This window comes from Suncus etruscus, chromosome 5, assembly GCF_024139225.1.
Source record: "Suncus etruscus isolate mSunEtr1 chromosome 5, mSunEtr1.pri.cur, whole genome shotgun sequence".
Lineage (NCBI taxonomy): Eukaryota > Metazoa > Chordata > Mammalia > Eulipotyphla > Soricidae > Suncus > Suncus etruscus.
This window is the reverse complement of record NC_064852.1, coordinates 122214675-122229424: the sequence shown is the minus strand read 5'-3', so window position 1 is coordinate 122229424 and position 14750 is coordinate 122214675. Positions and strand designations below refer to the sequence as shown.

General features: G+C 45.9%; 1 protein-coding gene across 2 annotated transcripts in view; it reads right to left on the bottom strand.

The window, feature by feature from the left end:
* The window catches only part of SF3B1 (splicing factor 3b subunit 1), a 350612-nt gene that overhangs the window by 35311 nt on the left and 300551 nt on the right, over nt 1-14750 (bottom strand). For both annotated transcript variants that reach the window (XM_049773170.1, XM_049773172.1), the window contains one exon: nt 6049-6222. In XM_049773170.1, the coding sequence (XP_049629127.1) occupies nt 6049-6076 (28 nt within the window). In that variant the 5' untranslated portion in view covers nt 6077-6222. The remainder of the gene's footprint in view (nt 1-6048; nt 6223-14750) is intronic.

Sequence of the window (14750 nt, the reverse complement as noted above, 5' to 3'; positions counted from 1 at the left end):
TGAGTGTGGTAAAAAAATAAGCACATTACTGTTATCACTATTTTAAAATAAGTTGTAAATAAATTAAATAAAAACTTACAAAAGGGGGCTGGGGATGTAGCTCAAGATGTAGACCACTTGCCTTGCATGTGATACAAGCTACAAGGCCCTGGGTTTTATCCTCAGTATCACAGTCCCTGAGTGTGGCATCCAGAATAAAAATTTTTAAATTGGTCACCATGAATTTAAAGTTACCTGTGATTGGATTTTAGATATACAATGGCCCAACCCCAATTCCTTCACCAATATCCACTTCCCTCCACCAATGTTCCAAAGTTCCATTCACTAGACTGCCTCTATGGCAGGCTCTTTTAAATCAATTTTAGGCACTGTGGTTTACAACAGTTACAAATAGGATTCTATTCAACACCTTTGGCATCCCATCTTCCTCCCCAGTGACCCACCATTGTCCTGTTACCTTCCCTATCTATTGCCACCCCCCACCAGTGGCAAACTTCACCTAATGAAGTACAGCTCTCATGTTTTTCAATTCCTTTGGTGCTAGATTACACTTTGTTTTACCCAAAACAAAGATAAAGCCTGGTTCCTTCTTATCTGTTTGTTTACAACTTGGTCTTACATGTAAATCTGGGTGGAACTGGCTCAGGATAACCTAAACTATTTGTCCTTATTCCCTTACCTGGGGATGGTCTCTGTACTCAAAAAAATCCACAGTTCTAGGGGCTGGAGAGATAGCTTAGTGAACCCATAAACGTGTATCTTACTAACATGTCTGTTTGCTTATTTCCACTTTTAAACACACTTTCTTCTCTCTCACATCACTTAAAGCAAGAAGGAAGGAAGGAAGGAAGGAAGGAAGGAAGGAAGGAAGGAAGGAAGGAAGGAAGGAAGGAAGGAAGGAAGGAAGGAAGATGAAGGAGGGAGGGAGGGAGGGAGGGAAGGGAGAAAGGGAGGGAAGGAAGGAAGGAAGGAAGGAAGGAAGGAAGGAAGGAAGGAAGGAAGGAAGGAAGGAAAGAAGGAAGGAAGGAAGGAAGGAAGGAAAGAAAGAAAGAAAGAAAGAAAGAAAGAAAGAAAGAAAGAAAGAAAGAAAGAAAGAAAGAAAGAAAGAAAGAAAGAAAGAAAGAAAGAAAGAAAGAAAGAAAGAGGGGTTGGAGCAACAGCACAGCAGTAGGGCATTTGCCTTGCACACAGCTGACCATGGATGAACCTCCGTTCATGCCACGGTGGCCCATATGGTCCCCCAAGTCAGGAGGGATTTCTGAGAGCATAGCCAGGAGTAACCCGAGTGTCACTGGGTGTGTCCCCAAAAAAGAATGAAGCACATGTGTTGCCTGGGTACATGGTACCCAACAACATGTGGCCTGCACCTCCCCTAGATGTGGACTTTCCTACTTCATGTTGGGTTGTGTGCCTGGGTTGTGTGCCTCCACCTTCCCTTTAAAGAAGCCCACAACATGTGGCCTGCACCTCCCCTAGATGTGGACTTTCCTACTTCATGTTGGGTTGTGTGCCTCCACCTTCCCTTTAAAGAAGCCCACATTCTCTCTAGAGTAATTACTTGATATTCTTTCTTATCTCAAAAAATAAATAAAAAGATCAAGAAGAACCAGACAGGGGCCAGAGAGATAGCACGGAGGTAGGGCGTTTGCCTTGCTTGTGGTGGTTCAAATCCCAGCATCCCATATGGTCCCCCGAGCCTGCCAGGAGCAATTTCTGAGCATAGTCAGGAGTAACCCAAGTGCTACGGGTGTGACCCAAAAAATCAAAAACAAAAACGAACCAGACAAAACACAGGATCAAGGTTCTCCCAAGGAAAAAACTAGCCATGAGGTAGAGGCCTGAACAGTAAGTAGTACAACAGACAGGCACTTACTTGCCTTGCACACACCCAACCTGGATTCTATCTCTAGAACCCCATACAATTCCTGACCCACCAGAGCACACAGCCAGGAGTATGCTGAGCACTGCCTGGTGCTCAAAATCAAAAACGTGGGGCAAGAGTGATTGCACAGTGGGTAGGGCATTTGCCTTGCATACAGCTAGCACAGGCTCGATCCCCAGCATCCCATATGATCTGAGCAGGCCAGAAGGGATTTCTGAGCACCGGGTCAGGAGTAATCCCTGAGCGCCACCAGGTGTGGCCCAAAAACCAAACAATAAAAATAAAAAACATCAACAGTTCACATATAACTATTTTGTAAAATATTACTCCTGTCAGTAATTCAGAGTGCAGAGCCAGTAGTAACTCCCTGAGAATCTCTAGATATGGCCCAAACTTAAATTAAAAAAAAAAAGCACTATGAGTAAACAACCTGAATTTCTACTAAATATTCAATATCTGCCTTATACTCCACAAATGTTGGGCAGTATAACTAAACACATGGAACACACACCCTGTTTTCCCTAATCCCCTGAACAGAGAGCACATACCTAGCTCACACCCTACTTTCCCCTAATCTGATTGGCTGAGTCACATAAATATCCTATTTCTACCTAAAATAAATCGAGTCATCCCTGCCAAGTAGCTCATGGATTTTTTTTCTAAGTTCTCTACACGCCTGGGATCCAACCTCATCAACAACTTCTACAAACTGTCTCTTGTATACAAGCTCATATTAAGATTACTGCTTCACAATTCAAATGTTGACAAAAGTATAATCATATCTTTTTTTCGGTCAACGAATTCCATATTCCACACATCATCAAGGATCATTTAAGCAGGTTCCGAAAAAGTAGGAAAACATCATAATTCTATTCTTTACTATGAAAATACCAATAAGCAAGCACGCTGGCAGGGCCACAAAAGACTCCATCTACTCCTGAACTGAGAATTCCAGAAAAGGGCCAGAGATAAGAGGGCAGGGCATTTGTCTATTTGTCTTGCACGCAACCCAATTAGGTTGAACCTCCAGCATCCCTCCCATATGGTCCTCTGAGCAATTCCAGGAGTGATTCGTGTGTACGGAGACAGGAGTAAGCCGTAAGTAACCCACGTAGCTGGATGTGGCCAAAAGTAAAAATAAATAAATTTAGGGGCCAAAGAGATAGCATAGAGGTAGAGTGTTTGCCTTGCATGCAGAAGGGCAGTGGTTTGAATCCCTACATCCCATATGGTCCCCTGAGCCTGCCAGGAGCAATTTCTGAGCGTAGAGCCAGGAGTAACCCCTGAGCGCTGCCGGGTGTGACCAAAAAAAAAAAAAACCAACAAAAATAAAAAAATAAATAAAAAATAGGGGCCGGAGAGATAGCATGGAGGTAAAGCATTTGCCTTTCATGCAGAAGGTCATTGATTCAAATCCCGGTGTCCCATATGGTCCCCCGTGCCTGCCAAGGGCTATTTCTGAGCAGATAGCCAGGAGTAACCCCTGAGCATGTGGCCCCCCCAAAAAAAAACCAATAAATAAATAAATAAATAAATACATAGGGGCCGGGCGGTGGCGCTGGAGGTAAGGTGCCTGCCTTGCCTGCGCTAGCCTAGGACGGACCGCGGTTCAATCCCCTGGCGTCCCATATGGTCCCCCAAGAAGCCAGGAGCAACTTCTGAGCGCATAGCCAGGAGTAACCCCTGAGCGTCACAGGGTGTGGCCCAAAAACCTAAATAAATAAATAAATAAAAACAAAAACCAACGAAAATAAATATATAAAGGATGCTGTAAAACAATACAGAGAGGAAGCTTGCCTTATAAAATCGACCAGGGTTACTAATTCCCAGGACCTATAGGACCCCAGAAGTGTCACAAGTTAATTCCTTAGTGCAGAGGCATAAAGAAGGCCCTCTAGACTACTACTGCAGGGTGTGGACCCCAAAAACAAAAAGGGCCTGTGTAGAGAGGCTGAGGTTGCCTTGCATGTTGCCAACCCAGGACAGACCCGGGTTCATATCATATATGGTCCTCGAAGCCTGTCAGGAGCAATTGCTGAGCCCAGAGACAGCAGTAACTAACCCCTGAGCGCAGCCAGGTGTGGACCCCTATTTAAAAAAAAAAAAAAAAAAAAAAAACACACACACACACACACAAAGACAAAGTAAGAGTATCTGTGACATTTCGGGACAAGAGCAAGAGTGCAGCCTTTCTCCACCCAGGTTCAATTCCTGGAACCCCATAAGGTCCCCGGGGCCTGCCTGGGGTGATAGCCAAGCAGAGCCAGAAGCAAGCCAGGAAGCACTTCCCAAATCCAAAAACAACATAAAGAGTATCAGCAACAGTTCACAAATTACTATTCTGTGAAAGCTAAATTTAGCCTAAAAACTGAAGAAAGTGCCCTAAGGAAAACGTAGGCTTAAAACGTTATTTACAGGAGTGAGGGTTTACATGGCCCCACTCCCAAGGCAAAAGGCTAACTTTGGAAATTCCGGCCATCCTTGGAAGCCAGGGTGCAACCCGATGGTGAATTCTACCCCGCAGAAGTTTGCAAACGGGTTTTTCCATCGAAATACCCAAGGTAAGAAAGTGGCCATCACTCATCAGTGTGTTTTTATGCACGCCCCGCCCCCCCCATTCGATGCCGTCCCATTCCGCTGCCAGCCAAGCTTTGGCGAGGGGTCGATTTTTCACTCCCCAAAACTTGGCCGCACAGCACAGCGAACTGACTGGCTCAAAGGAGCTATTCAGTACTCACTGCAAGGTTACAAGCTGTTCTCTCCGGCACAAAGGGCCTCCTTCCCCGAACTGCAAACAGCCTGCTCCTTTCAAACAGGGGCCCATGTCTCCCTTCTCCCCCAGTCCGAAGCAGAAACGAACAGCTCAGTAGTTAGCCAGACTACTGGGGCAACAGCTTCAGCATTCTCTGGGCCTCAAAACGAAACAAAACAAAAACTCCCTGCGGCCTTTCCCTACACTCTCACCACTAGCACACCGTGCCGGGCACCTAAAAAGTGAAAGATACGCCAGAAAGGAAGATCGTTACAGATTCCCGAGGAATCAGTGTCAAGTCCAACACCTGACGTCTCATTCTCATTCTTCTGGAAACGAATTCTTTCTTGCAATTCAGACGTCGTGCTGCGGAGGGTGGAGGGGAGAGGAGCGATAGATAGCATAGCGGGGAAGCCTAGCGCGCGCACAGACACGCGCACGCGCGCACACACACACACACGCGGCCCACCCAGGCTCGATAGATAGCACAGCGGGGAAGCCTATCGCTCGCACGCACGCACGCGCACACACACACACGGCCCACCCAGGCTCGATTCCTGGCACACACACACACAGACACACACACGGCCCACCCAGGCTCGATCCCCGGCATGCCATATGGTTCCCCCGAGCCTGCCAGGAGCGATGCCTGAGCGCAGAGCCAGCAGTAACCCCTGAGCAAACGCCAGATGTGGCCCAAAAGACTGTTCCCCCCCCCCCCCCACACACACACAAAGATGCCGTGCCTCAAGAACTCCAGGTTAGTACCGTTTTCCAACGCCTGCACAAGCTGCAGCTCAAGAAGCGATCACTAGGAAGCTTTGCATTTCCCTCTCCAGGAGTAACAAATAACCTCCCCAGGAAGGAGGGAAAGAGGATGCTAACGCAGCAGTGAACGGAGGGCACGCCACCAGGTTTTCCTCGCTGATCGACCCTTGCAAGTCAATAAGGAAGCAAAGCGTGCACGAGGCCCCCGGGCCTCCTCCCGCAGACGCCGGGTAGGAAGAGGCGCGGGCCGGGCTGGGCTGGGCTGGGCTCGGCGGAGGGGCGCAAGGCCGCCTCCAGGCCTCGCTCGGCGCACTTGACGGCAACGGCCGACTCGGGGGCGCAGGGGGCGCCTCCGCCCGGGCTCGGGATCCCCGTGAACCGCCGCTCGCACGCTCGTCGGGGGGCAAGAGCCCTGAGCGGGGGCGCGGCCACGAGCCACGAACAAAGCCCGCTCGGGGAGTCGGGCGAGGACGCCATTACGCGGGGCCGTGGCACCAGCCGCCGACGTCGCCCAGACGAACTCGGGCCTCCCCGCCCGGGCCCGGCTCCAGCCGCAGGGGGGAAGCGCAGGCCGCGGCGGCGGGGCGGAGGCTGCCAGGCTGGGCAATCGTGGGGAGGAGGACGCGTCCTCGGGCCGCCCGCTTACCTTCGTGGGTCTTGGCGATCTTCGCCATTTTGTCCGCCCCAGCACAAGACGGAAGTGGCGCTCCCCAGGACTTCCGCTCGTCGCCGCCGACTCCGGGGTGGGGGGGGGGGGAACCTCGCGCTTCTCTCTGCGCACGCGCGAGCGGGAGCCGAGGCCGCGGGACGAGGAAAGCACCTAAGTAGGGAGAGTGCATTGTGGGTAAATAGGGGGCGGAGCCTAGGGCAGGGAGGGAGGGCCGCCCAGCAGTGCTGCTCAATTAAGGTAATTGATGCCCAGCTGTCATCCATCCAGTGAGTACCTTTTTTGGCCCTAAAGGAAAGTGGATTTCACCAGCTGCAATTAAACTGGGCACCGCCTGTGGGTACTCCCGGGGTTCATCCGGGTGTGGCCACCACCCACAAAAATACATACATGTGGGGCCCGGAGAGATAGTACAGCGGCGTTTGCCTTGCAAGCAGCCAATCCAGGACCAAAGGTGGTTGGTTCGAATCCCGGTGTCCCATACGGTCCCCCGTGCCTGCCAGGAGCTATTTCTGAGCAACAGCCAGGAGTGACCCCTGAGCACCGCCGGGTGTGACCCAAAAACAAAAAAAACAAACAAAAAAAAACATACATGTTTTTTAAAACTTCAGGGCTCAACTAGCTTGGAACGCAAACTTCGTATACTGAGCCCCAGGCTTGGATCCCTCCCTACCAGCAGGGAATTGATCCTGGGCACAGCTGGGTGTGGCCCAAATCAAGAAAAATGTAAGATTCTTCTAGGGTTTTAAGGCTTGAAGCAAACCTGCAATCTCCTTTCTCCAAATTCAATGGAAGATGTCCTGGCACAAAATGAAAGTTTTCCTTAGAGGGGTTGGAGTGAAAGCAGAGCGCGAACCAAGGGTGTTTGCCTCGCACGCGGCTGACCCTTGTCCGATCCCTGGCAACCCAAATGGTCCCCAAGCCTGCCAGGAGTAATTTCTGAGTGCTGTCTGGAGTGACCCCCCAAAACACAAATAAAGTAACAAAGATAATCCAAGGCACATGCCTTGGCTGTTCACATACTGTGGCTAATAGTGTGTCTAACCTGAGTATCACCAGGAGGGCTGTCCAGATTTCTTAAGCACCCAAAATAAAAACATTTCAAATATTTTAAAAATTATTATCATTATTTTGGTTTGGGGACCATACCTGGTAGTATTAAGGCTTACTCCTGGCTCAGGGATCATACCTGGCAGTGCCCAGGAGACCATACGTGATGCCAGGAATCAAACTCAGGCCAGCTATGTGCAAGGCCAACACCTTAATGTACTAGCCCTAGAAACTCCCCTCTTAAGTACTGTTACATTATCGTCTGTATAATGTTTTTGCATTTTATTTTCTTTTTTGTTTTGTTTTGGTTTGGGGTCACACCCAGCAGTGCTCAGGGGTTACTCCTGGCACTGTGCTGAGAAATCGAACCAAGGTCTGACCTGTGTTGGCCGGGTGCAAGGCCTACCACTGTGCTATTGCTCAGGCCCCATTTTTACTTTTTTTCAGTTTGAGTGACTCATTCAGCAATGCTGAGGAGCTATCCTAGTTCTGTGTTGAAGGGCACAACAACAGTGCATTGGGGGACCAGGTGGTGATGGGGATCAGATTCAAGGCCTCCCATATGCAAAGCATGAGCTCACTGAGCTACTGGAGAAGTGCAGCATTTAAAAATGCATATCGTACTAATGGAGCAAACCCTTCATTTTGAAATTTTCATTAAGTTTCTTACCCAGCCTACAGATCATCTTTTTCATATCTTCTATAAGTCATTCTAGAAGTTTGTTAGTAGAGTCTCCTGAGATCTGCATCAGCATAGTCCTTGATAATGCTTTCATATTGGAAAACTTTTCTTCAGTGCATTCTGAAATTAATGTCTGTCCCTGTCTTTGAATTGGGACCTTCATATTTTAATTCTTTTTTTTTTTTTTTTTTTTTTTGTGGTTTTTGGGTCACACCCGGCAGTGCTCAGGGGTTACTCCTGGCTCCATGCTCAGAAATTGCTCCTGGCAGGCACGGGGGACCATATGGGACGCTGGGATTCGAACCGATGACCTCTTGCATGAAAGGCAAATGCCTTACCTCCATGCTATCTCTCCAGCCCTCATATTTTAATTCTTGTGCCAAGGATATACTCATGCTATAGCACTTGCTTTGCATATGTGAAAATCCTGGTTTTGATCCTAAGACTCTCTTTTTCTCTCTCTCTCTCCTCACTATCCTTCTCTCTTCTCCCTCTCTCTCTCTCTCTCTCTCACACGCACAAACTATTCCTGTCACCTTTCTGATCCTCATGGATAGTACATCTTGGTTAGGTACTTCAGCAGCTTTGAGTTGCTCCTTTTTTCCTGATTAGGCCCATCATTTCCTTAGCCAGGTAAAATGAGTTCACCCCAGGTACTGATGTCCAGGGAGGAAAATAAGGAAATGACTCTATAGGATATGTATTGTTTTATAAATTAGAGGTCTCTGCTGCATCTTTAAGCAGCACTGTGAAGACCACTGGGAGCACTAGTTTTTTTGTTTTGTTTTGTTTTGGTTTGGTACACCTGACAGTGCTCACTGGTAGTTCCTGGTGACACTAGGGATTGAACCCAGATCTCCTGTATTCAAAGTGTGTGGAGATACTACAGTGGTTAAGGTACTTTTCTTGCAGGGGCCAACCGGGTATGATCCTCCACATAGCTACTCCTCTAAGCATTTCCAGGAGTGGTCCTGAGCACAAACCAAAAGTAAGCCCTGAACACCACAGAATGTGGCTGAAGAACAAAAATAAGGGACCTGAGCAGTGGCACAAGGTGTAAGGTGTCTGCTTTGTGCACATTAGACTAAGACGGGCTGTGGTTTGATCCTCCAGTGTCCCATATGGTCCCCCAAGCCAGGGGCAATTTCTGAGTGCAGAGCCAGTATTTAGTCCAGTGCCCAAAGAAAGAAACATAGGAACAATTATTATTTGATATGATGGGAAATAAGCTCATGGTACTGGAGAAGGAAATATCAAATACTATCTATAGCAGGGGTCTCAAATTCGCAGCCCACAGGCCGTTTGCGACCCTCCATACAACATTTTGTGGCCCGTGGCCAGCCTTCAAATATCGCAGTATTTGCAATTATTCGCTTACTGAATAATCGAAATAAAAATCACATTAGTAAGAAAAAAATTGCATTAAACATTCGCATACCCCAAGCAGTTCCATTCAGGGTATGCAAATGTTTAATGCGATTTTTTGCGATTTTTGTCTTACTAATGTGATTTTTTATTGTGAATATTCGGTAAGTGAAATCCCTTATGTGGCCCTGCCTCACCCTGACTTTGCCTCCTGCGGCCCCCAGATAAATTGAGTTTGAGACCCCTGATCTATAGTGACATCTAATTCTTTGGGTGTTATTTTTGAATTATAATGTCAGATCAATTTAATAGGATGAGGAGGTTTTAGCCAGGTGAAAAGGAATAGAGGAGATAAAGGTAGGAATAGGAAGGATCCTCTACAAAAATAGCCAAGTGCGTAGACAAAAAACACCGGGGAATTCTAAAAGAAGCTAAAGCAATGCTGTGTGGCAGGATGCCCAGTATGTGGCAGGGAGTAGCAAAAAAGAAATTATATGATTGGTTAAGAGGCTGGTTATACCACCAGGAAGAACTGTTTCCTTGACCAACTGTGAGTGGGTCTGGATATTACTGTCTGAATATAAGAAGTTGAGGGCCGGAGAGATAGCATGGAGGTAAAGTGTTTGCCTTTCATGCAGGAGGTCATCGGTTCGAATCCCGGCGTCCCATATGGTCCCCCGTGCCTGCCAGGAGCAATTTCTGAGCCTGGAGCCAGGAATAACCTCTGAGCACTGCCGGGTGTGACCCAAAAACCAAAAAAAAAAAAAAAAGAAGTTGAAAAGAAAACCCTAAACTGCAACTCAGTCATGCTTTGCCGGGTAATCAATTATTTTCTTTCTCTTGTTCTTGTTTTAATGTTGCTTGCTCCAATTTCTAATTTTTACTTACTCTTGCTGAGATATTTTTTATCTATTTTTTAAAGTAATAATTGGGACCAGGAATATGGCTAGTAGGACTAGAGGACATGCTATGCAGAGCTTTAGGTTTGATCCCTAGCACCTGTGATTCCCTGAGTACCACCAGGAATAATGATGATGATGAAGAAACAGGAATCAGAGACACATAAGTAGGAGGAGACTGACCTGCTTTCCTGGCATGAGGCTTTCACATGCTGAGTGTAATCCCAGGGGCATTGCCATTTGTGATTCTTGGCAAAACACAGAAGCAACACAACAAAGGAGCAACACAACCAAGGCTGTGCAAGAACCACAATTAAGTCATGTATTATAGGGACTAGAATAATGATATAGCAAGTAGGGTGCTTGCTTTGCATGTGGCTGACTGCTAGATTAACTGGGACCTACCTACTCAGTGTTCTTTCTCCATTCCAGGGTGTGATCTGGTGTTGGAGAGACTGATCTCTGGAACTTTTCTCAATGCTGAGATCAGAGCCCAAGCTGTCACCAGTTGGTGCAGATCCAGGGTATGTCCTGGTGTGCCACGGCCTCTTTGTTCGGACACATCAGGGAGTTCTTGGGGTCCCCAAGAAAGTGGATGCAGGTTTTGGCGAAGGAAGGAGACACAGTTGTGGTGGATCATAATTGTGTGTCTGTTTACTGAAAGCTACAGGGGTATATTTAAATATGAATTTTACATGTGAGAGACTGCCTACATCTGCTTTCCTGCAAAGTTAAAAAAAAATTGTACTTTCTTGTTAGCAACAAACTTATCAGTACATACTGTAAGTAAATACAAACTGTAAGTTTTTTCTTTTTTTTTTTTTTTTGGTTTTTGGGCCACACCCGGCGGTGCTCAGGGGTTACTCCTGGCTGTCTGCTCAGAAATAGCTCCTGGCAGGCACGGGGGACCATATGGGACGTTGGGATTCGAACCAACCACCTTAGGTACTACATCGGCTGCTTGCAAGGCAAACACCGTGGTGCTATCTCTCCAGGCCCAAGTTTTTTCATAATAGATAATTCACAGGCCTATAGTGTGGGTTATAAATCTTCTAAATGATAAGCTCTAATTAAAAGACAGGGGAGGGGCCAGAGAGATAGTATGGAGGTAGGCAGTTTGCCTTGCATACAGAAGGACGATGGTTTGAATCCTGGCATCCCATATGGTCCCCCGTGCCTGCCAGGAGTGATTTCTTTGTACAGAGCCAGGAGTAACTCCTAAGCGCTGTCAGATGTGAACCCCCCCAAAAAAACAAAACAAAACAAAACAACAACAACAACAAAAGAGGGGAGTTGAGCCAGAGGCTTCTCTGGTATCTAAGGGCAAACTTTAAATCTCAAAGTTTTTTACTTTTAGGCTGGATCTTTAGTGTCAATTCTTTTTTTTTTTTTTTTTTTTTTTTTGGTTTTTGGGTCTCACCCGGCAGTGCTCAGGAGTTACTCCTGGCTCCATGCTCAGAAGTCGCTCCTGGCGAGCACGGGGGACCATATGGGACGCCGGGATTCGAACCGATGACCTTTTGCATGAGAGGCAAACGCCTTACCTCCATGCTATCTCTCCGGCCCCTAGTGTCAATTCTTTAGTGTCAATTTAGTGTCAATAAACTAAAAGATTAGTAAGTTTGCCAGATGTTCCTACAAAGGGCTTCTTTCATCTGAATGAGCAGATTATCTTTTAAAAGAATAACGGGCCCGGCGAGGTGGCGCTAGAGGTAAGGTGTCTGCCTTGCAAGCGCTAGCCAAGGAAAGATCGCGACTGCAGTTCGATCCCCCGGCATCCCATATGGCTCCCCCCAAGACAGGAAAATTTTTCTGAGCACTTAGCCAGGAGTAACCCCTGAGCATCAAATGGGTGTGGCCTGAAACCCCCCCAAAATAAAAATAACTGTATTTCGAGAATTACAGTTATTTTTATGTTTCTCTTGATGCTGATTTTCCCAAGTAAAGTGATATTTAATCAAGACCATATTTGTATGTACTAATTTTGTCATCTGGAAGCAAATGTTCAACTATATACATACTTAGCACAGCAGCAGGGAGATTCTTATTAGGCCAAATATATGTTTGCAACTATTGTTTGAAACTATTACTAAACTTGAGAAATACCACCCTCTCTTTTCAAGGAAGTGACCTCTCTTTGAGGTCTTTTTTCAGCCATCCACGCTGGGGGAGCCAGTGGGCCTTCTGATTTTAACTTTCGTTAAATTGTGGTGGCAGTACTGGTATAGGTGCAGAAAACCATGCTGGACCAAAAGATGAGGTGACTGGCCAATGTCCAAGTGACTAAAGCCTAAGTCAAGTCACTATGGCAAATGTTCAAGGTGGAAGGCTCCCTGTAACAAGAAATTACTGAGTTCTCAGTCCTAATGGATAATAATTCCTCTAATATTTTCCAATTTTAATGTGCCCATGCAAAGAAAAAGGTGCCACAGGATACTATTGAGGCCTGAGGGGAAGATAATAACAAACCAAACAATCCCTAATCTGGTTCTATAAAAACTACAAAACTTGGAGAATAGAGAGATAGCATAGTGGTAGGGCGTTTACCTTGCAAGCGGCCAACCCAGGACCAATGGTGGTTCAAATCCTGGCATCCCATATGTTGCCCCATGCCCACCAAGAGTGATTTCTGAGAAGAGCCATGAATAACCCCTGAGCACCACCAATGTGGCCCAAAAAACAAAACAAAGCAAAAAAAGTACAAAACTTCAAGGTACTATCTATACTATCTTCTAAGAATTCCTACTAGCAAATCTAAAGAGAAGGAAAGCTGTAACTGCATAATGAAATAGACAATAAAGAATATACATGTTGAAGAAATACACTTAAGAACTATACAAAGGAGGTATACATATCCTCTATAAGTCTTTTGAAATAGTCTGAGGAGGGATAGCATGGAGGTAATGCGTTCACCTTGCATGCAGAAGGTTGGTGGTTCAAATCCCAGCATCCCATATGGTCCCCCGAGCCTTAAAGGAGCGATTTCTGATCATAAAGACCAGAGTAACCCCGGAGTGTTGCCGGGCATGACCCCAAAATAAAAAAAAAAAAAAAGAAAAAAAAGAAAGAAAGAAAGAAAGAAAAGAAAAGAAATAGTCTGAGGAGAGGATAAATTCCAGATCACAACTTCAGTTGGCAATGTAGGACTCTTAATGACTTTATGGTTCCCCGAGCCTTCCAGGAGCAATTTCTGAGCGAAGAGCCAGCAGTAACCCTTGAGCACTGCCGGATGTGACCCAAAAAACAAACAAAAATAAATAAATAAATAAAAATAAACTCTTAGGTGATATAAATTAGATCTGCCCCTCCCCTTTGAATTCCAAAGTCAGAACTCAGAAACTTATTTAGTACTTTGGAAGGAAATCTAATGTTACATAGCCCCAGCTGTTTAACTCAAAAGACCCAATAGGAATTGGTTTGTTTTTTTTTTCATGCACCAGCTCCAAAAGTCCTCTTTCCAGGTTAATATTTGGAAGAAAAAAAAAAAAAGATTTGCTACAGCAATTACAACCCCTTCTGCAAAAAAAACATTTTGAACCAATATTTAAATATTCATCACTCACATAAGAGCCCACTCTGGGCTCCAGTTGATAGCTCTAGGCCTAGGGAATGAAACTGATCATCTGGTCATGCCAATATTTAAGTCACCTGCAGAACATGCAGTACTACATACAAATGCCCACTATTTGCATGTGATCATATTCCATGGAGGCAAACCAGACAAACAGTCGAAACATGCAGCACTTGCATGCCCTTGAATAAAAAGAACACATGTAGCTGGGGCCAACCCCTGAGGGTTATAGACCAATGAATTATAGCAAATGGATATTACACATGTTGACTTCTTTCCATAGAAACCCTGTCTCCATGTGGTGGTGGATACATATTCCCATTTCACATGGAGAGTCCCAGTGACTTCTACCTTCATGCTATGTTTTTCTGGTATGGCCATTCCCCAATCCATAAAAACAATGACCCACTCCTACCAGAACACTCCTACAAAGGATGAGAGGCCCAAGGCCACCTTCTGACTCATCAGGTTGATCTGACCTTTGAATCTTTATATCAGCCAAGCCTGGGTAACCTTGAAGTGAGAGGGAGACCATAAAGGCAGATTAGTCTAGGGGAAATTGGAGATTGTCTAGGAATGACTGAAACTGCCTTGGCACATACTTGCCTTGGGGTGGTCTAACACACTAACCTGACTACAAACTTGGAAATAAGCAGTGACTTGCTTTGAAAGCAGATTTCCCAGCCTTGTCACATAATGGTGAGGTGAAACCAGGAGATACCTCAGGACATCCTGACTACGACATAGGATATATGGTAACACCAATATTACTGAATATTGCTCAAAGCTGTCAGCAAAAACTGTGATTGAGGAGAGCCTTTCTTGGGACTTTGGGTGAGACAAATTAGTCTGCCTGCAGCCTGTAGTTTGTCTTATGACAGGATCTTTCATGGGTAAGTACACAGTTTTTAGGTCAAAAGTTTTTTTTCTTTCTATTTTTCCAACTTATGCCACACCTATGCAAAATATTGCCAACCCCTTTATCTTTTAGTTAGAGGCATTCACCCTTTTCTTAGAACCATGGGATGTGAATTACTTTGTTTTTCTATAAAGTCTAGGGGAAGATGTTGAATTAACTACCCTACCCAATATCTGTTCTCCACCCCAGGATGTG